Raw genomic sequence first — 21,995 nt, forward strand, 5'->3', positions numbered from 1 at the left:
CACTTTATGTAGTCAATATACGTTGAGACATACATATATATCAACATACGTATCAGCAAAGAGATCTTTAAATGTGTACATATCATGATACATGGAGATAATTAACTTTGAAATTCGCTAAACTGTATTTGCTCTAGAACCATGACTTGATGAGAGCATAGTATTTAAGCAGGAAGACACCCCAAATCTTCTAGGGACTTGAAATGACAAAAGCATCAAATCTAACCGAATTAAACTTCTTTAAGTCAAGCACAAGAGTTGCGGCTACAGCTCCACGGGCAGCTCTGCTCCACGGGCACTGGGCGACCCGTTCACGTGCTCTGGGCTTCTGAGCCCTTGTTTGTGACAAGAAACATCTCCAAGCTGTTTTTCACTCTGTAAAGGGGCTCTCAGTGTGGGCAGCTGATTGCTTCTCCCGCTGGCTCTTTACTGGAAGAATCATCTTGTGTGGTGGAGATCCGAGTAGCTCTGCTCATTTGACAGAGAGCCCGCCCCATAAGTACCCGCGTTCCCCAGCACCAGTCTGACCATTGCAGCTTGGAGATGAAGAAGGGCCTTCATCACTCAAACCCAGTCAGAGAGTCGTCTCCAGATCGAATGAACACCACCCCCTCCTCAGGGGTGAGGAGTTGGTTGCCTCCCAAACTGTTGCTGACCAGGCTGTCTTGCCTGGCTTGGCTGATGAGATCACCATACCAGCACGCTCTGGGTACAGACCAGGCCCGGCTGTTGCAACATGTTCCCAGGCAGGCTGTTGCCCTCATTCTATCGAGGGCCGTGAGCACCAAACACCCTGCATGATCCGGCAGTTCACTGGCAGGGCCGTCTCTCTTCTCCCCTTTGCCCTGGGTTTGCATTTTTATATCCTGCATCCATCTTTCCCTGGATAAAAGGGATAAGAGGAGTTTCTCAGATTTGATTTCTCAGTGGGAAATGTTTACTTTGGAAAGCACCTACACCGATGTTAATTGAGAACAGAGCTCAGAATGAGGGCCTGAAAACTGCACCCCTGCGAACTTATTGGTGGGCTGATTTCTGCTGATCTCTCCTTGGTCGGATTGTGCCTGCAAGTGATCCCGTGATCAACTATTTTCCAAAAGGCTGCGCACATGGATTGGTGTACTTTCCTTTGACTAGTTCTCTCCCTCGCTGTAATTATTTGTAATTAATCATATAAGGTCTTCATCATGAAAGCTACTGAGACTCCTGGCCCCTACTACCTAGTATTAACAGTCTGGAAATCTCCAAGCAATCTGTGCCCTTTGCTGTCTAAACAGGATGAGCCTCTATTAGAGAGATTACAGTAAAAAATAACAATCAGCTCTCTGATGATCCTATGCGGAGGGAAAGGGTGGGGAGGAGTAGATTTGGCAGAGGACAAGCCCAGACTTTCGTCACAGGGACAGACCAAAGTGTTAACACAAAGGGAGAACACGGGAGCATCCTGCACCCTGCATTTCAGCCACAGAAAACATGGCACCTCCGGGGGCCCGGCCCACGTCCTGACCGCCAGGAGGGTCTCGTCACCTCCAGTAACCCTCCAACCCTTCCAGCTGCGGACATGCTCGGGGGATCGGGATTGCAGGGAAGACGCAGCCTGGCCGCCCTCTCTCAGTGAGTGCTTGCTTTACCTCTTCGCTTTAAACTTTTCTTTCTTTCTTTCTTGCTCTTTTTTTTTTTTTTAAATAAGGGAATTGTTTTTAAAAAGAAGAAAGAAAGAAAAGGAAAGTAAAGGAAAAAATTTAATTGTGGGAGTGGAAGGGGAGAGGAGAAATCAGGAGGCCAAGGCAGGCAGGCAGTATGTAAATTTCAGACCTGTCTGAAACTTTCTGATCTAAACTTTATAGTTGTTCTGATTGGTTTTCCTCTTTGCCATTTTTTATGGTGGTTTGTAGACCATTTGCAAGGGTTTATAATGCTTAGGTACGGGATTTCTCTACTGCAAATACTGGGCCACAAAGTATTGTGTTTCTAAAGATCTGCTGTTAATTTAGACCTGAGCCCTTTGCTCAGAATGATCCATTTGCAGGAGTCAGAGATTTTGGCTAAAGCACACATTGCCCAATCCTTAAAGTCAACAGCCCAAAGCCCTTAATATACTGACCATCTGACTGTGACCGAAGAAGATTGAGAGCACATGCAATTGATCGGGGAATTGTTCAGATAACAGGCTCCAAGGTTTAGGATCATGAAACCCTGGAATGTTAAAATCTACATGGGGCCTCTACGATTGTTCGCTGCGATGTTCTCATTCTGTAGACAAGGAGATGAAACCCAGAGGGGTAACTCAACTTACCCAAAGCCAGACAACTGTCGGTAACGAAGCGAATGTCTTTGTAGTCGCAGGCAAGAGCCCTTTTCATGTTGGTGTTTATGGGGTTTGGAAAACTGACTGGGTCTTGGGAAAAGGTACCGCACAAGAGTGAGAATACCAAATGGTCTTTCAGTAAATCTTTCCCATTTTTGAGAGTTTTGGCACCGATTCAGCATGACAATTGTTGTTCCAGTTGTTCTAGCATTTGTGCAACAGTTAATCAAATAAACAGAGGGACTCGGTGGGGTCCTAAAACGGGACCTACCTCCACCACATTAGCAGATCTCTTGGATCACCCCATCTGAGTGTGATCACTCACTCAAGTATGAGCGCTCCAAGGGGTTTTAGAGGTTATCTGTGTAGGCCAATGGTTATCAAACTAGTTGTTTTGGTTTTTTTGTTTTGTTTTTCTTAGCAACTCCAATGTTACAAGGACTTCTGTTACACAAAGGAGATGTTCTGGTTGAATGGGTGGGTATAGCTCTAGAGCTCCTCACTCCTACATCACGCCCCACTGCTTACCTCCACTCTACCCCCCATCTTTTCTCCACTTCCCCCCCACTCTGCCCACTCCACTAAAACTTCCTTGAAATCCTAGATCTCCATGAACAGTTCAGAAACTGCTGGTCTTGTTTAATTCCTTTATTTCCGATAAGGAACGTGATGCACACAGTAGGGAAAGGTTTGCCCAGGGTTGCACAGCTGGCCAACAACAGAGCTCGGAATGCTGGGAGAGAGCCCCGTCCGTGTGTCCACACATGCCCGAATGTCCTGTGTTTCTCTCTCAACCCCCAGGTTCTGGCTTTCCCCACTCCATCCTGCCTGTGGTTCTGTCAGTTTACTTTCTCCATCTCTCTCTCCCTCTTCACTCACTCCATCATTTCCTGAATTTCGAGTTCTTGCCTCTCACATGGACGATTATAATTGCCTCTCCTCCCACCCTGCCCTCAGTCTTTGTCCCCTTTCTGATTCCGTCCTCAGCCGCCTCCTCTGCCCACTTTGAGGATGGAACCCCTTCTCCTTAATGTGGCATTCAAAGTTCTCCACAATCTGGGGCCCCTGGGTGGCTCCGTTGGTTAATTGTCTGCCTTCGGCTCAGGTCATGATCCCTGAGTCCTGGGATCGAGCCCCATGGGGGGCTCCCTCCTCAGCCGAGAGCCTGCTTCTCCCTCTTCCTCTGCCTGCTGCTTTGCCTACTTGTACTCTCTATCTCTCTGTCAAATTAACCTTAAAAACAAATGAAGTTCTCTACAGTCTGCCTCAGTATCCCTTGCCGTTTTGACCTGCCCCTGCTGCAGCTGAGTCAGACCGCTCACTGTTCCCCAAATTCATGGTGGGCAGACCACCTCCATGCCTTGGCTCACTCTGGTCCCTACACGGGAACACTCCGTGTGCCTCAGCCCCCTCATCTGGAATAAAGGCCTTAAACAAGATTAGGGGTTCCTGAACTAGTCCATGAAAATGTGGGATTCCAGAGAAGTTTTGGAGGGGTAGGGTGAGGTGGGGTAGGGAAGCTGTGGGAGTGAGGTGGGCATGAGGTCTCCCTCACCTGCTTCTGCCTACTTCCGTCCTGTCCTTCAAAGCCCCAGTCAGACCTTCCTCCACAAACCTTCCTCAGTTCTGTTTTCTCTCTATGCGAGTAAGTTATGTCCAACCTTCTATGATTAGCTTTGGACTACAGTTAGGGGCGAGCGCACCTGTCCTTCCCACAATACATAGCAGTTCACTTGTGGGCAGGAACTTTTTTGAATCTTTGAATCTTCAGTTTCCAGCACGGTGCTGGTGGGAAGAAAAAAAAAATCTTTAAATGGCCTATTATTGAGTAAACCAAACTCAGTTTATCCAAGTTCACACTTTGCATTTGATTCCTTTGAACACAGGAAGCTTCTGCACCTTTTGCTTTGGGAGAAGTATTAGGTTAAAGGCCTAAACAGGTGCCGGACAGAATGGTTTCTAAATTCCTTGACATTTGCATCAGATAATTTATCTGAGTTTCATTGCCTACAGAGCAAGATTGGCAGTATTTTTTTTTTTCTGAGCCACATTAAAATTCCTGAATGCCAAGCCCTGCACAGAGCCGTGTTATCTTCAGGACAGGTGTGAACGGCCTCTCAGTTCTTTAGACTTCAAGGTGCTGTGTAATCTATTCCTGGTGAGATACTGTCACTTGCAGCCTAATATTTTCATCGCTACTTTTCTCATCTCCCCGAAGCCCTCATGAAGTCTCCTTAAGGCAGAATTGCACATTTCTCGTAAATATTCATGCTTTAGTCCATTAAGAGTTATGTTTCTCATAAGGAAATACGCTTTTATAGATCCTGACGATAAAAAAGTTTTGTCCTTGTGTCACATTTTGTAACAAATGTGGAAGAGCATATAAATTTTAAAACCATGGAATCAAAAAAAAAATAGGAAGTTATATAGGAAATGAGTCTCAGTTTATGCCGTTTCTCATGCGCCTCCCAGCCCATCAAAAATGGCTTTGCAGAGGCAGCTCTAGCTGGGGTCAGAGGAATGGGGTCAGGGGAGGTGCTCCTCTACCGTCTGGAGGCTCATTTGCTCCTGGCTTTCCCAACTGAAATGGTGAGGATGCGTTTTTCCCAAGGAAAGGCAGCCTCGCTTCTCAGTGTTTGTTTCAGATACATCTCGGGCTTAAAAAGGTGATTGTGGACTGGCCTGAGTTCCCAACTGCCATGTATAATGATGTTTGAAGTTCCAAAAACTAATTTGCAAATTAAGGTTTGGAAACAAGCTTTTCATAAATGTAGGACTGCTTGGATTCATTTCCAAGCCTAATTGAATTTTTAAGAGGAGCCTTTAAAACTCTGTAAACCTTACTCATTTCCATGCATTCATTCAACAAATATTCATTGAAGGTTTTCTCTGCCAGTTGCTGGTGCTGGACTAAGCACTAAGAACATAAAAAAGGACAAAACACAGGTTCTGGCTTCACTACGATCTAGTCTTTTAACCTCTCACCCAATGTGGGGCTGTAGGAATCTTTCCTCCACCCTCCTGCCCTGCTCGACTCACGCAATCCCCAGTCCGCTCCTGGCTGTGGCTGCCCGCAGAGCAGCTGACTGCCTCATCAGCCTTAGCTACGTTAGTGTTTTCCTCTTTCCTTTTTTCCTCTGACCGTCTGCAAGAAATACAAGTTTCTTTTAACTACTACTTAAAACAGCTGAAGTACAATAAACTTAAGTTCATTTTGTGACTCGGTATCATATGTATATACAAACACATAAATGTATTGGAAACAAATAGTTGACAAAGCAGTGTGCACTCTTACTATGTACAGTCCCCTTGGATATTTCTTTCTTTCTTTCTTTCTTTCTTTCTTTTTTTAAGATTGATTGATTGATTTGAGAGAGAGCGTGTGAGCGAGGGGAGAGGCAGAGGGAGAGAGAGAAACTCAGGCAGACTCCACACTGAGTGTGGAGCCCGAGGTGGGGCTTGATCCTAGGACTTGGAGATCACAACCTGAGTCAGATGCTTAACCAATTAGCCACCCAGGCAACCCTATATTTCTCTGTTTTTTAAGTTGGATTGCCCTTTCTCTTGTTTTCAGCTTTATTGGGGTATAATTGGTAGATAAAATTAAAATATCTTTCAAGCATAGAGTGTGGTGATTTGATTTGATAGACGTATACATTGTGAAAGATTAACCCCATCAAGTGAATTAACATGTGCATCACCTCCCATACTTACCTTTATTTTTTTCTTCTTTTTTTTTTTTGTGACAACACTTAAGTTTTACTCTCTCAGCAAATTTCAGTTCTACAATACAGTATTATCCACTGTAGTCACCGTGTTACACGTTAGATCCCAGACCTTATTTATCTTCTAATCTAACTGAAAGTGTGCACCCTTTTAACAGCCTCTCCCTGTTTCGCCCACCCTCCAACCTCTGGCAGCCACTATTCTAGTTTGACCTGTTTTTTCTCTCTAATTCCATGTATAAGTGATTCAATACAATATTTGTTTTCCTCTGTCTGGTTTGTGTCACTTAGCATAATGCCTTCCAGGTTCATCCGTGTTGTTGGAAAGGGCAAGATTTTCTTCCTTTTTAAGGCCAAATAGTATTCAACCATATATATGGTTGAATATTATATTCAATATATATATTGAATACATATATACACACACACACACGTATATATATATACATGTATACGTGTGTGTGTATATATATACATATACATATATATAAATAATCACATTTTCTTTTGTCCATTCCTCCATCAGCAGACACTTGGATTATTTCCATACTTTGGCTATTATGCATAATGCTTCGGTGAACATGAGAGTGCACATATCTTTTCAAGATACTGACTGAGTTTCTTGCCCTCCAATATTTTCTGTACTTTTTAATTTCCTTTAAAAATGCTGGTCGTGACCCATTAAATAGATTTCAGAAGCTGCAAATGAGTCACAAACTGAGTTCAAAAACCACTGAACCTATCACGTGGTCTTGGGACGGCTGGCTGCCTTCGGGGCAGCTTAGGAAGCTCTGCCAGCCTAGTGACCGCCCGGCTCCTGCAGCAGGAGTCAGGACAAGGAGGGGCTTCTCAGAGGGGAATCAGACGGTCTGGATTCTGGTCTGGCTCCCCCGGTGACCAGCACTGTGATCCCAAGGAAGCTGCTGCAAGTTGCCGCCACACAGCTATAAAATGGAGATAGTCACGCTTGCGTATGTGACTTGCAGGATGGCAAGGTCATCCACTACAGTGACGTGCATTAAAGTATATGGAAAATATTAAGAACAAAACAAATGCGAGTTATTGTTGAATAGCCTTGTTTTTCCCAATTAAAATTTAATATCAGAGGAACAACTTGGAGGGACCATTTGTTTCTTTATAGACTTGGAAAAAGATCCTTGCATGGGCTATAATATTATGCAATTTCATAAATGAAAATCTCAGAGCGGCGTTTGTTTGTGATGTTGTAACTAGGTTTGTATTTAGGAGCTCAGCTGTGTCATCCTCCCTCCTCTGCCACTGCTTGAACCAGAAAAAGTTACACAACCAAGGAAGCAACTGGTGGTCAGTGGGCTTCTGACTCATGAGCCCATTTGTGTGCTTTGCCTGATAGGATCTCCTCCAGCCTGCTGGATTTAGAAACACTAATTTTTTCTGTTTATAAGGCTACTTTTTTTTTTAACTGAAAACAATAGACATTAAACAAAAGTAACCAGCAAAGGAGATAATTTTGTTAAGAAGGGTTTAAAACTGTAAACTTCTAGAGGAAATATGGCACTTTTCTCATTGATCTTTCCCTTTTTCTTTATAACTTTATTGTAAACCTCATGTCACACAGACATTGATGAGAATGCATCTGTTAGGTTGTGATGTTCCTGTTTAAAGCCTCTTACTCTAGTCTGATATTTTCTGTGTTGGCGAATTCCTATTAGTTGCCCCTTCCATGCTGGCTCAGCCCGTCCCATTAGCTCTCCATATCTTTTTTTTATCTCTCCATGACTACTTTCTGATCCTTACAAGGAATCTCTACACTCACCTTTGCTAGAATTCAGTTCTCCAAAATACCGTCTCTTTCACTTTGTACATAACAGAGGACAAATCAGATAGTAATATAATAAGGACTACGTTCACTCCAAAGAGAGGGAAATAGATTTGGCACTCTTATTCTCTAAAGAGTGAAAACGTTCTTTACACAGTTCAGCAATAAGCCATAGCTCATAACTACCCTGTGTATTCCAGAGAAAAAAATATATAAAGGGCGTAAAATTTAAGCAACTCTTTAAAGCTAGCTTTAAGCTGATATCATGACCTTTATAGCTTCTGCATAGATACTCTCCATAGCTATGTAATACATTTGTGTGGTATGCTTAAGCACTGAATTGATAAAGACTGTATCCATACAACATTGTAATGAACAGATGATGCCTGGGGGCGCTGAGGCATACTGAACCTTTGGAGAAGAAGGGATGGCTTTAAAGAGGAACCTGTTGGGGTACCTGGATGACTAAGGCGGTGAAGGCAGTGAAGCGGCTGCCTTTGGCTCAGATCATGATCCCAGGGTCCTGGGACAGAGTCCCATATCGGGCTCCCTGCTCAGCGGGAAGCCTGCTTCTTCTTTTCCCTCTTGCTCTGCCTACTTGTACTCTCTCTCTCTCTTAATGCAAATAAATATTTTTTAAAATAATAAAAAAGGAAAGAGGAACCTTTTGCTCACCTCTGCCATCTTGCAGGTAACCTTTCTGGAGGGAAGCATTGCTGCTGGTTAGGAAAAGGGTCTCAGCACACCTGCTCTTGGGCAGGCACAGCTATCACAGTACAAAGTGGGCACATTCTTGACAGATGAGAAATTAAGAGCCAGATATCCTGACTCCCATATCTGTGTTTAGACTTTACTCATTACTAAGTGTGTGACCTTGGGAAGGTCACTTAGTTACACTATGTCTAAGTTTCTTCATCTGTTTAAAAAAAAAAAAAAAAAGACTATATAGTATCTTCCTTGCAGGTTTAGTGAAAAGTAAAAGAACCAGCTATGCAAACATCCTTCCCTCTGAGCACCCCCTTCCTAAAGCCCCCGGAAGACAGGTGACTTCATATCTTACATCAACAGAACTACTGATGCTAGGGCAAAAGGCAGCTGAATTCGGTTTATGATTGACTTGTATGCATTAAAACATCCATCTACACCAGAAGAATCAGAGGAAATCTTCATCTCAGATTTTAGTTGTTCCATTTACTAACTACCTAAAGATGATAACCCAGGGGCACCTGGGTGGCTCAGTTGGTTAAGCATCTGACGCTTGGTTTGGCTCAGGTCGTGATCTCATGGGTGGTGAAACCAAGCCCCCACCTTGGGGTCTGTGCTCAGTGAGGAGTCTGCTCGAAGGTTCTTGCTCTCTGCCTCTCTCCGACGTGCATGCGTGCTCTCACTCTCTGTCTCTCAAATAAATAAATAAATCTTTAAAAAAAAAAAAAAAGATAACCCATACTGCTATACTTTGGATAACTCTGAAGTTAAAGGAAACTTGCTAAAAGCGGACTTTGGGGGCAAAATACTGAATTACTACTTTTCCGGTTTGGCACAAACTGGACACATTATAAAGGATGATGTAGTAAGATGTAGGGATCTGTTGGCCAGAGATTCGAATGCCAGCAGTCTTTAAGTGTCCCTCACAAGTATAAACAAAGAATATTGACTTCACAATCCAGATAAACTTGGATTCCAGTTCTCATCGCGTCTTCTTATTAACTGTGTGCCCTTGAGAGAATTACTTAATCTTGCTGAGTTTTTCAGTTTTATTCACGTACAAAAAGAGGAAACCGTTTGTGCAATGGTTAGCACAGTGCCTGGCACTTAGTGTTCAAGAAGGTTTTGGGGTTGGGGGGCTGATTGACAGTGGTCATTATCAGCATGAACTTGGTGCCAGAGGGATGAATCTCAGATAGCTTCTGGATAAGCACAAAAACACAGTCCTGGGGCTGCCATGACAAAGTACCACAAACTGGGGGGCTTCGCACAACAGAAACTAATTGTCACAATTCTGGAGGCTAGCAGTCTGAAGTTAAGGTATCTCCAGGAACATGTTCCCTCTGAATCCCATAGTGGGAGAATCTTTCCTTGCCTCTTCCAGGTTCTGGTAACCCCAGACATTTCTTGTTTTGTGGCAACATAGACCCAGTGCTTCCATGACTTCATGCAACATTCTCCGTAGTTCTCTCCACATCATCTTCCCTCTGTGTGTGTCTCTGTGTCCAAACGTCCCCTTTTTTATGAGAAGGCTAGACAGATTAGGGCTCACCCTAATGACCTCACCTTAACTTGATGTGTCTGTAAAAGTATTATTTCCAAATAAGGTCACATCCTGAGGTACTGGGGGTTAGAACTTCCATATATTTTTGGAGCAGACACAAATCAGCTCATAGAGTGAGTATACAGACTTCCTAGAGTCGAATGCAACAAACCTGGCCATTACTTCTGTTTTAAAGTTTGCAGGTTTCCAGAAGTTGGGCAAATTAGAGCATGACAGCGGTATTCTGGTATTGGCTAAGTAGTGAACACTTTCCTAATCACAAAGGGGCAAAAGGCCCTCATATTCAAGCCTCGCTGGGAGCTCTCATTTTCACCTCACTAAGTGAAGAGCAGACAGGAAGTGCGTACAGCCTCTGCTCATCCCCACGGAAACAGTCCTGAAGTCATAGATTGAACCATGCCAGATCCCTAGGGGGTTAGAATAATGGGAAAGACTTATCTTCCACTTTCTCCCTCTCTCTTGTAATCACTTTTAAAATTTCTGACCTTACTTAAACATCAGACTTGACCCAGGGAAGTGTTATGAGTATGCCTCTCCTGGATCTGAAGATGTCAGGCTGGGAGAGATCATGTCAAATATCCACCCCCCTCCCCACCCTGGGAACAAGGCTCAGTCACCCAGCTGGCCCGAGGAGCCCAAGAAGGCCAGGGTTTCACGAATACCCCTCAGAGCTACAGGTAAATCCCTAACCAAGATCCTCAGATACCAGAAGAGCAAAAGGAACACAGCAGAGGTAGAAACTGAGCATTTAAGAGGATAAATTTACAAGTTGCAATGGAAGGTATTTTAAGAAATCGGATGGAATACTGGCCCAATGTAATCAACCACTCACCTAAATAAACAGTGGAAAATGCTGGAAATTGTGGGGGAAAAAAATTGCTAATGAAGTAGAATCATTCAATCCTTAAATTGAATGCTGTATTAGTTTCTTAGGACTGCTGTAAAAAACTACCATATCCTGAGTGGCTTGACAGAACTGGCAGGGTTTCCTTCTGAGGGCTGTGAGGGAGACTCTTGGAGGCCTCTTCCCGGGTGGTTTGCTGGCCATCTTTGGCAGCCCTTGGTGTGTAGATTCATCAGTCTAATCTCTACCTTCACATGACATATTGTCTTTCTTCACATAGTCTACCTTCCATGATGTCCTTTGTATCCAAATTTCCCCCTTTTATAAGGACTCCTGTCACACTGGGTGAAGGCCACCCCAATGACCTCAGCATTACCTGATTACCTCTGTAGAGTCCTTATTTCTACATAAGATCACATTTTGAGGTACAAGGGATGTAGGTCATCGACATCATTTTTAGAGAACACCATTTAATCCATAGCAAGTACTGAAAGATTTAAAATAGTTTAACATGACATTTCCTAGTTTAATTCATAAGCAATATGTAGGATAATTTTCCAGGATAATTAAAATGCCAGCTGGCTGAAGGATATTGGGGCAGTGAGGACGTATGGGTTCTTCACTGATAGGCTGTCGGTCTAAAGCCATTCCAGTTGAAAGTCAGAACTAACCTCCACATGTAAAGCTCTGAACCGTCAATTCTTCACTAAGGTTGGGTGTTAAGCCAGCCCCAAAGATGACTAGAGAAGGGGATTATCCTCCTCCAGGAGGACATGTGCATTTTCTGGCATGGGAAGATAAAGCTGTCTGATGATAAATTTCCATCTGCATTTTAATGAGAAGTGACATGGATTATGAGTGCGACAGAGAAAATGCAAGATAAATGGCATTCCATTTATTGGACATTTTTAGCCACAGCTCTGTCTCTCCACCCTCCTCTCCTCAAAATAGAAAGCCAGAGAAAAGTTAGTCACTAGGAGAGGAATAAGGGAATACAAACAGAAGATGAGACCCCTCCCCTACTTTCTTCTGCATTTCGGAGCCTTTTCTTATGTCACTATGTGTGATGAAAAGGAGTTAAAGATTCTCAAGTTAGAAAAACCTTTCTGCCCAGTTATCCCCTTCATGCTTGGAAACAGCAGCATGCTTTGGGATACATACAAGCACAGAACCTATATCCCATATTATGAGGAGGATAGTGATAAATAAAAAAAAGTTAATAAAAATGGTTAACAATCATCTAGAACGTACCATGTGCCAAGTACTGCTCTGAGTACTTTTCAAATAGTTGTTCATTTAATCCTGAAACAGTACTACAAATTAAGTACCACAACCTCCATTATATAGATGAAAATGAGGCCAGAGAGGTTGATTCCCTGGCCTGGCCACCTCTTCCCTGCCTGGATGTGCGTAAGTACTGGCCCTGGCCCCTGGCTCCTGGCCCCAGGCTGCGCGGCTCCTGGTGGTTCCCTTGCTCTCTCCAGCTTTGCATGTAACGGATGTTATCCGCTGCCTGTGCTCTCACAGCTCTCACCTCTGGTCTGCGTGGGAGACTCTGGCAGCAATTGTAATATGACATCAGATCCTGCTTGATGAGCAAGCTTCTCCTCCGGGCAGAGAGGGCTGGAGGGGGTGAGAGCAGGGGTCTCAGAGGGTCTGGGATCATCCATGACCCTTTACCTTAAATAGCCAGCCCAGGAGACTAAATTCCACTAAATATAACTCTCCCTTTGAGACAGAGGTCTACAAAGAGGTAGTGAGTACGCATGCCTCTTCCCACAGCGGGAGACCTAGACTCTTAGGAAACTGGCGACTCCTCACATTTCATTGTGATTAATATCACATGACTTTCTTGTGCCAATTATGTGCAAAAAAAATCTCCAAACGACTTCTCCATATCTTAACTTCTAAAGCCTGTCTTGTCACAATCAGAGAATTGAGAAAAGGAATGGAATGTGGTGAGTTGTAGTGGTACGAAGAACCCAAACCTTGGGCTCGGCCGGAAGGCGGCTAAAATCTGATGTGTGTTTATCTTGAAAAAGTGATTTGATTGCTCTGTGTCAGCTCTGCTCATCTAGATTGTAAGGCAGAAGTAATCATGTCTCCCGAGTGTTATTGTAAGGGTCAGATGAAACGGATCCTGCCCATTGCCTGGCACCTAGTAAGGCCTGCACAGATGGGAGTTCTCACCATTAAATAAGCTTCCTCGTCATTTTAAACAATTTGTTTGCTTCAGTCTTTCAAAGTCAAGTTTGGCTAGTCTGGTATATCCCCTACCACCACCTCTTTTTTTTTTTTTTTTTTTTTAAATCACCTGTGTTATGTTTATTTTTAAACAGACAATAGCTGTTGTGTTTGGCTTTTTTAGCCTTAGAAGTGTTACCTACAACTTGAACAAGGAGTCAAATGTAGCAGAGTTCGTTGTTAGCAACAGCCCCAGGGGCCTGGGGCCTCCTACAATCTCCCAGGGGCCTGTACACCCATTGTGTAGAGGTTCCTGGGGGAACTTGAGGACTTCAGTTCTCTCTGGCAGGCATCAGAGCAACTCATCTGAGCAGAACACCACGATATTATGACATCTTTGAGACAAAGGAGTTCCAGTAAGAGAAGCCCCAATTGATTAGTGATGTCCTAGCTCTGATTGCTCGGCACCACCAAGACTATTTCCTCAACTGTGAAGTAGAAAAGATAGTAGTGTTTATCTCACTGGTATTCTAAAGATCACTAGAACATGTGCATGATGGAGGTGTTTTGTAAATTATAGGAAGTTAGAACTGTATAGTCCATTATTGCTTGGATAGATCTGACTGAGTTCATGAGTTGGCTCTGAAAACTGCTTAGCCACTAAACAGGATGGATTAACAGGACGGCCCTGCTGACACAGATTATAACAGGGCAACCTCTCCTTTTGACAGGAAGCCCTTCCCGCTTTCACTATTACCATAGACAGAGCCTAGTTTGGATGGTGGTACATGTGAGAAAAGGAGAAAGGTAGTAAAGTAGGGTGAAGGTCAGAGCAGGGAGAGGGCATCCCTGTAGAGAGGTGAGAAGAGAAGCAGGAAGACATGAGGAACAGGGCTTTTCTTTTGCTGCAGCTTAAAAAAAAAAAAAAAAGCAAATGACACCTCTGGGTTCAGATGTATGCTCTGGAACTGGGACAACCCTTTTCAAAGGTTAAGACCAGGTATTCACTGACGATACATATTCAGCTCCATGGAAGCTTTCAACTTAAAATTTCTTTGACTGCATTTCTGAGTTTCAAAAACACCCTTCCCAAAAAATGCATTAAAAAAAAAATTAGGATTGTGTTTTTTTTGGTTTGGCCTTAAAAAAAAAATTTTTTTTTTTTTAATCCAAAACCATAATTGTGGCCTACCAAGATGGATTCTCCTCCCATACAGCGAGGATTTAATTTTTCCAGTCCCCTCCCTTGGTGCCTGTTATCCTCTTCTGGTTTTTGATGAAGTGCACATGTTCTAGAAGACTCTCCTGGGCCTCAGACATGAGCAGCTCACTGGCCACTGCCAGTGTCCTAATAAGGGAATGAACATGCTCCTGTTGCTGAGGTAAGAGGAGTCAGGCGGTGGAGGATATTTTTGCTGATTGAGGAGGATAAGGTGTGGTTTGGCAGGTACCCCGTTGGTGGGACTGACTTCCAACCGAATTCTCTTTTTACCGTTCGAATTCCGTAACAGACTGTAAGAATTGTTTTTTCACAGGTCCTGAGCTGGGTTTTAAGATCCTCCTCCCGACACAGATCATCCATGATAGGGAGAAATAGGAAATTGGGGGTTAGGTCATGTCTTTATCATGAGAGGAGGTGAAATGCTCCCAGCTGCCAGGCCTGCTCCTCCAAGGGACCGCCACCAGCCAGCAAAGGTGGCGTCAGACCCCGTCAAATCTGGTCAACAGGGAGAACAAGGAATTTATCACTCAGGGTAATTTAACCAGTGTTTAATAAGTGTAAAAAAAACTTATTTGCACAATATGAAGTAACACCTACTTTCTGCTTATAAATACTGATATACCTCAATTCAAAAAATACACAAAGAGAACTTGGCATTAGGATCATAAGGGCAAGTGGCACCATCCGTTTCCTCTCTGATCTCTAAATACTTGCCCGTGGCTTCTCTCTCCACGACTCTTTTCTGAATGACTCTACACTGCCTTTTCACATAACTGCAGCTGCCGCCAACTCTCCCTAAGTCACTCATTATGAATCAGTGTTTCTCAATTTGGTTTTACACTGGGCTCAATTGGGGAGCTTTAATGCCTGGATCATAACCCCAGCGGGTCTGGTTTAATTGGTCTGGGGCACAGCTTGGGCAGAGGGATTTTTTTTTTTTTTTTAAAGGTTGATTTATTTGAGAGAGAGTGCCTGGGGGAGGGGCAGCGGGCAAAGGAAAGAGAATCTCATCAGGCCCTGCACTCCGCAGGGCTCAATCCCAGAACCATGAGATCATGACTTGAGCCAAAATAAAGAGTTGGGCGCTTACTGGACCGAGCCACCCAGGTGCCCCAGAGCAGAGGGATTTTTAAAAGCTCCCCCAGGTGATTCTAATGCATAGCCAAGGCTGAGAACCAGTGTTCTGAATGTATCCTCTGATGTATCCTCTGTTGTGTCATCCAGCCCCCAGATGGCAGAACCAGGCTCCTTTTCTTTCTGATGTTTTGAAGCCTTTAAAGAAAATACAGTATGTATATGAAACAGGTCAGACAGGTTTCCTCTCAGATTGGGAGGTTCAGTTCAGTTGTCTTAAGCCTAACAGTAGGGAATTGTGCTTTCAACCAAAATCAACTCCTAGACACATGGTTATTGTCTACACTTCATTTCTCCTGCATGCAAGAAGTGAAATTCAAAAAACAGTGTATCTTTTCCAAAGTCAGATAGTGAAGTTATAATCTTAATTTTTTCTCTGTTTTTATGGAGATTATTCATTCCTTGTTATCTAATTTAGTTAATAAATGCTTCTTTATTTGGCTTTTCTTTGAATAGTAAGTCAGTTTTACATCCTGAAATTGTGTAATTGCCATCTGTGGCAAAGATAGAACAGTATGACTGGGGAATGTAAAAAAATTCTTTGAAACCATCCATCTTCACAAATAGGATCTGGAAGTGCAGGACCTGCATGGGGAGAAGTTTTGAACTTTGAAAGAGTCACAGATTAATGTCCAGAATAACTCATTGCTCGCAACTTCTTTACTGGAAATTTCATTACCAAGGAAGAAAGGTCATTTAGAAATTCAGAAGAGCAGCTGAGCAAGGAAGATAAATTAGAAAATCATCACCTTAAAACTGACTAACAAGTTATTACTGTAGATGAAATTGGCCTGGGCAAGTATGTTGAGCAAGAAAAGAATAGAGCCAAGGAAGACACCCAATGGAAGACACAAAAGAAACTACAAAATAAATGGTAGGCAGAGAGCTTCAAAGAGGAAGCTATAGCCAACAGTGTTAAAGGCCTCTGTGAGGTCAAATAAAATGGAGTCTACAAAGGGCCATTGGGTACTTTGTTTCAAAGTGTAACTCTAGAGAGCACAAGTCTGTAATACAATGTCATTTTGAGGTCATGGCTACTAATGTCTGGATCAAAAATAATCAGTATTTTATTCTGAGATATTTAATAACCAAATTGAATTGTTCTTTTAGGTCTCTTATTAAATTGATTTAAAAAGCCTAATTCTGATACCAAATGTAAAAGGGACAAGACAGCCCATGATACAGTGGAATGAGCTATTTTGGGCTTATCTTATCAAATTGCCAAAAAATGGCAGAATCAGTTTCAATTTGGCACTTAAAAATATTTTTTTCAAGAGCACTTGAAAATATTTCTAAAGGAACAGTAAATCAAACTTGCTTGGTTCACCTACTTGTACTGAATTATTTTTGCTTTCCACAGACATTGCAAAAGGTGAAAACCAACACTAGGCTTGGTAGTGTGAAGAGAGAATATAGAGGGATATAAGGCATTACAAGGAGAGATGATACAAAGGGGATAATGAGGGAAACACATACCCTCAAGTAGCAGGAAAATATAGAACATCTGCTCTGTTCATGAAGCAAGCCAAGGCCAGTCATCTGCCAAGAATAGAGATAGGCCAATGGCAGGTGTGCACACGCACACACTCACACACAAGCTCTAAAAGCAAGCCAGGGTCCCCAGTCAACCTGGAAAACACCAGTTGACTCAATTTGACTTTAGCCCCTGATTATTGACTAGGTTCAAAAGTCAAATATCTTTCCTGTCCATAACCATTTGGTTCTTCTTAACTAGGAAAACACATTTTCCAGCTCTATCTCAGGGGGACTTTCTGTATGTAGTTGCAACATAATGCCACCTACAGAGAAAGTAGTATACAAATGAGAAACAGATTTGCAATAAATGTATTAAAACTTTTGCATTGTGGACCAAAGAGCAAAATTCTGTGGGTATCTACCCAGGCAGACATTGGCAAGAAGGCTCTTTGGTGATTGCTTACAACTTCCAGTGAAAAGGAATTGAGAGAAATGTTAATAGTTGAACTTGTACTTCCTGTACTTTTTGCTAACCCTCTTCTGTCTCCATAGATTTGGGGCTGTTACTATCACTCCTAAGTTGGTTTAATATAGCTCTATTTCATCACTTCATAGTATTGAAGCTTAAACCTGAGAGATTATTTCTTCCCTCAATGAATGATCAGTTTTCAGCTCCTAGAAATCGTGATCAGAGAACAAACCCTATGGGCCATGCAACAATGGCAGCAGGCATGGCCAGGTTTTCCTGACATATTCACAAGCCAGTAAGGAGCGTCTGCCCCTTGGCAACCCACAAAGCTTCTGAATATACCTTCGGAAAATGATTCCACTGTGTGTGCTTTTATTGTTAAAAAAAAAAAAAAGTGCACCTTTGGAACAAGCTTTGGAGTAGTCTTCTCCCTCTGATAAAGCTTTAATAACACTAATTTTTTTGTAAATACTCTGGAGCCTAGTAGAGAATTAATTGGTCTTTCCTTGGTCATGAAACTGAGTCACATTTCATTGATCTGTCCTTTTGGGCACTGCTGCTGTTCTGTATTTGACTCTAGAACTTTTGAACGGCTCCATGTTGGCCTAGCTGTCCTTTCCATGGCTGATTCAGAGAAATCCATGTGAACCTGGGCAATTCACCTCACATTGCAAGGAACTGAACTGTGCTTCATCATTGTTAATTAGCCTCCATAATTGCCCTTGCTCAGGGCTTTATGCCATATGCCTTTCTTGAATTCAATTACAATAACAACAGAAAAACCCCAACCTTATTAAATACCTATTTTATGCAAGGCACATTAGGAGGAGGGCTAAAAATGTGTATAAAACGTAACTCTTGCTTTCCACAAACATGACATGAGAGATAAGATGATACACAAATAACTTCAAGGCAATATATGACAAATGTCTGAAATGACATCAGAGATTTCACAGGAGGCCAAGAGTTCCTTCCAGTTGACTTCCCTTATGTCTGGTAAGACTTCACAGAAAAGTGTAGCCTTTGAGCTGGGCTTGAGGGATAGAGAAGATCGCTCCAGGTATAAATGGAAAGGAGGAAAGGGCATTCTGAGTAGAAGCTTGATCAAAGGAAAGAAAGCAAGAGAGTATGAGATGAAGTTAAAAGCACAGGAAATGAAGCTTGACTAATAGTGATTATGCTTTCTGGTCCTGGCACCTTCACTCGGTCCGTCTTTCCAACCACATGTGACTGGTCCTGAGGGAAGAGCAAGAGTTCCCACCCCCAGAAGGGAGGACAGCCCCTGCCTTTTCGCACACTGGGACTCCTTGCAGCTGACTTGTAACTGGATAAGTGGATTTGCAGGTGATCTAGCTTATCTAGTTTAAATGAAACAAACCTTCAGAAAATGGACTTGGAATTCTGGACTTAAAAGAATTTCTACAGGGACGGCTGGTTAGCTCTGTCTGTAGAGCGTGTAACTCTTGATCTCTGGGTCGTGAGTTTGAGCACTGCATTGGGGGTAGAGTTGACTTCAAAAAAAAGAGAATTTCTGCAGAAGCTTCAGGTGGAAGGTAATACTGATCCTGTGAGCCCAAAAGACAGCGAGAACGTGGCAGAGCTGTCCCAGATGCGGGGAGCGCATGTGAGCCCTCACTTCCTCAGCCACACACTTCACTTGTTCCTCTCAGTGAAGGCGAATTTCCAACAGAAAGGGGGAGTGTAACTGCTTTTCAGAAGATACTCCTGCCACTGAGAGGTCTTCTGAAAAATGACCCCATTGTCTGTGATTTTGTTGTTGAGAAGAATCAGAGGTGTAACCAAGCAGTATGATCAGAGCTTCACACCTACCTTGGAAACATTTTCTAATCTTTAAAAAATGTTCCAAGTGAAGCATTTCAGTAAATTGAAGCTGTTTCCTAAAGATGTAAAACTAAAACACCTTTGGATTACTTCAGTTGAATGGTTGGTTGACATCAGGACGATGTCAATCTTCTCAGCTACTTTCATCAAACCGCACGCTTGGTGGGGAGGTCGAATCTATTCATATCGTGCTTCCATATGCCAAGCCAATAATATGTTCTTTCCGTTTGAATCTACTTATCTTTTTTTTAAATGTTTTATTTATTTGTTTGAGAGAGAGCACAAGCAAGGGGAGGGGCAGAAGGTGAGGGAGAAGCAGGCTCCCCGCTGAGCGGGGAGCCCAATGTCAGGCTCGACCCAGGAACCCCAGATCATGACCTGCACTGAAGTCAAACACTTAACCGAGTGAGCCACCCAGACGCCCCTCTGTTTGTTTTGTAGATCTATAAAACATTTATGATAGCACTATAAATAAACCAGTGTGTGCACGCACGCATGTGTGTGTGTGTGTGTTTGTGTGTTTGTGTGTGTGTGTGTGTGTGTGTTTGCTTAATTTTTTAACTGATATGAGTACACTGTAAAATTTTTTTGAGACCCTTGGGTTAGATCTGGGATCAGTACACTTTTCCTCTGAAGGACTAGATAGTATACATTTTCAAATTTGTGGCAAATATGCCCTCTGTTATAATTACTCAGCTCTGGTATTGAAGTGTGAAAGCAGCCACAGACAATATGGGCATGGCTACATTCCAGTAAAACTATTTACAAAAACAGGATGTGGGCTGATTTGGTCCTTGGGCCATAGTTTGCCAGTCCCTGGCTTAGAGGACCGAGGTATTTGCTGATCTACAGAGTGCCCTAAGAAAGCCCATACAGTGTCATGTCATAGGTGAGAAAGACAACAAGGATGGGAACTACATAGACTTGCATCTGGTCCTGACTTTGTAATTACTTGTATGAATCACTTCGCCTCTTAGACCCTAGGTTGCCGTGTATAAAATGTGGAGCTTGGGTTGAAAATAACCTCCAAAATACCTTCTCGGTGAATCATTCCATGGTCCTAATATCGCCTCGCCACATATGTGGATTTTTTTTTTTTTTTTTTACCTAGGACCTGATTTCTAAGCAGAATCTGTGAAAATTTGATTTAACTCTGTGGGCAAAGTGAGTACAAGACAGTGGAGAAGGTGACAAAAATAAGAGAGGACAGAAATGCTGTTCTAAAAACTGGGAAGTCCCAACTTAGGACTCCTGAAAAATCCTTTACAGTGCATTGTCGGTGATGGTCAGAGTCTACTCGTCTTGCAGCTAAGATGTGGGGAGCTGGCCCTTTATCTCCTGGGAAAAGTGCAGTGTGAATGAAATACCCAGAGTGGAGACTGAACCTAGAAAACCCTCCCTTTGTGCTGCCCTGAGGCCTCTGCCACGGAAGGAGCCTCTCTCCTTAAGCTTTGTAAACTGTTTGGTTACTCTTGCGGTTAATGAGGAGCTGTCTTTCTGTGTCTGCCAAGCACAACTGGACCTTCACTAATGCCCTTCGTGCACTCCAAGCCCCAGCCAGACTCAACTGTTTGCTTTTCCATGTCCATATTTCCTGACTCCGCAACCTCACCATTTGAGCTCTCTGTATGTGGGTGGGGCCTCTTCCGTCCCCTGCCACCCCCAGTCCCAAAGGATCCAGCTCAAATACCACTTCCTCCATGAAGCCTTCTCTCATCCCTCAGCCAGCAATGCCTGCTTCTTCCTCTAAACTCTACATCACTGTATCAGTAAGTCTCCTATGATATTTCCACATTCTGTCTGCTCTTGCATTTTTACAGATATCTTTGCTTCCCTACCAGAGTAGAAACTCCTTTCAGGAGTTTAATTCATCTTGGTTTCCTTCTCAGTGGCTTCAACAGAGTAGATGATCAATAAATATCTGTTGAATGAACATCCTAATTCTGGCCACCCGAGGGTCCATCTGCAATTTCCCACGACCACAAATTAAGACCCTACCTTCCCATCTGGCCCACAATCACCACGTCATCCTCAGAATCTAGACCCTCAGGCAGCTCCTTTTGCTGCCCACAGCTCCCCACCCTGATGTCCCAAAATTTAACTGTCCTCCCCTCAAAGTTTAGGTCTCACATGGATCACCAGTTTGATTGGGGAGAGGAATGTATACAAGATTAGAAACCTACAAGCCAATGCCAATGCTGTAACATTGTAATTTGTAGTTAGAGAATAGGATATCTTTAGGTAAAGTCAGTTATCTCCCCAACTGAAAGCAGTGCCTTGTATGCCAGGTAACAGTTTCGAGGAACTAGTGATTGCTTTAGTATCTAGCCAAGAGACAGCATAAGCCTTATTGGTTAATAATCTATTGTTGGGATAGAAACCTGCTGGTGTGTGACAGAGTAATTTTAAACACTGTTTCAGAATGTCTCTAATGCCCGTGTTTCCCTCCCTCGGAACCCTGGCTGTCTGATTCGTAAGCTGTTGGTGATTGTAATTCAATTAACCCACACAAATGAAGGTGCTTCATTATTAATATTGCTCTGTTAAAATGTTTTCATTTTTATAGGGGTCTTCTATTAACTCAAAGGGAGTCTTTAAGCGTGGAAGGTTTTTATGTGGTTTGGTTTGGTCAGGCTGGCTCTTAACCAAGTCAAAACAAATAGGTATTTGCTTTTTTCCCTCTGCAGTGAGCAAGGCCAGTGTTAGGTAAGGTTTCTGTTGACT

General features: G+C 43.0%; 1 protein-coding gene across 6 annotated transcripts in view; it reads left to right on the forward strand.

Moving 5' to 3' along the window:
- Positions 1–21,995, forward strand: part of CALD1 (caldesmon 1) — a 184,190-nt gene that overhangs the window by 109,937 nt on the left and 52,258 nt on the right. For 3 of the 6 annotated variants that reach the window (XM_044246600.1, XM_044246601.1, XM_044246604.1), the window contains exon 1: positions 1,322–1,614. The exons of the other annotated variants lie outside the window; for them this stretch is intronic. In XM_044246600.1, coding sequence (XP_044102535.1) covers positions 1,337–1,614 — 278 coding nt within the window. In that variant the 5' untranslated portion in view covers positions 1,322–1,336. Of the gene's footprint in view, positions 1–1,321; positions 1,615–21,995 lie in introns of those variants that run through there. 6 annotated transcript variants of the gene reach the window in all.

Source organism: Neovison vison, chromosome 4 (genome assembly GCF_020171115.1).
Source record: "Neovison vison isolate M4711 chromosome 4, ASM_NN_V1, whole genome shotgun sequence".
NCBI classification, from domain to species: domain Eukaryota; kingdom Metazoa; phylum Chordata; class Mammalia; order Carnivora; family Mustelidae; genus Neogale; species Neogale vison.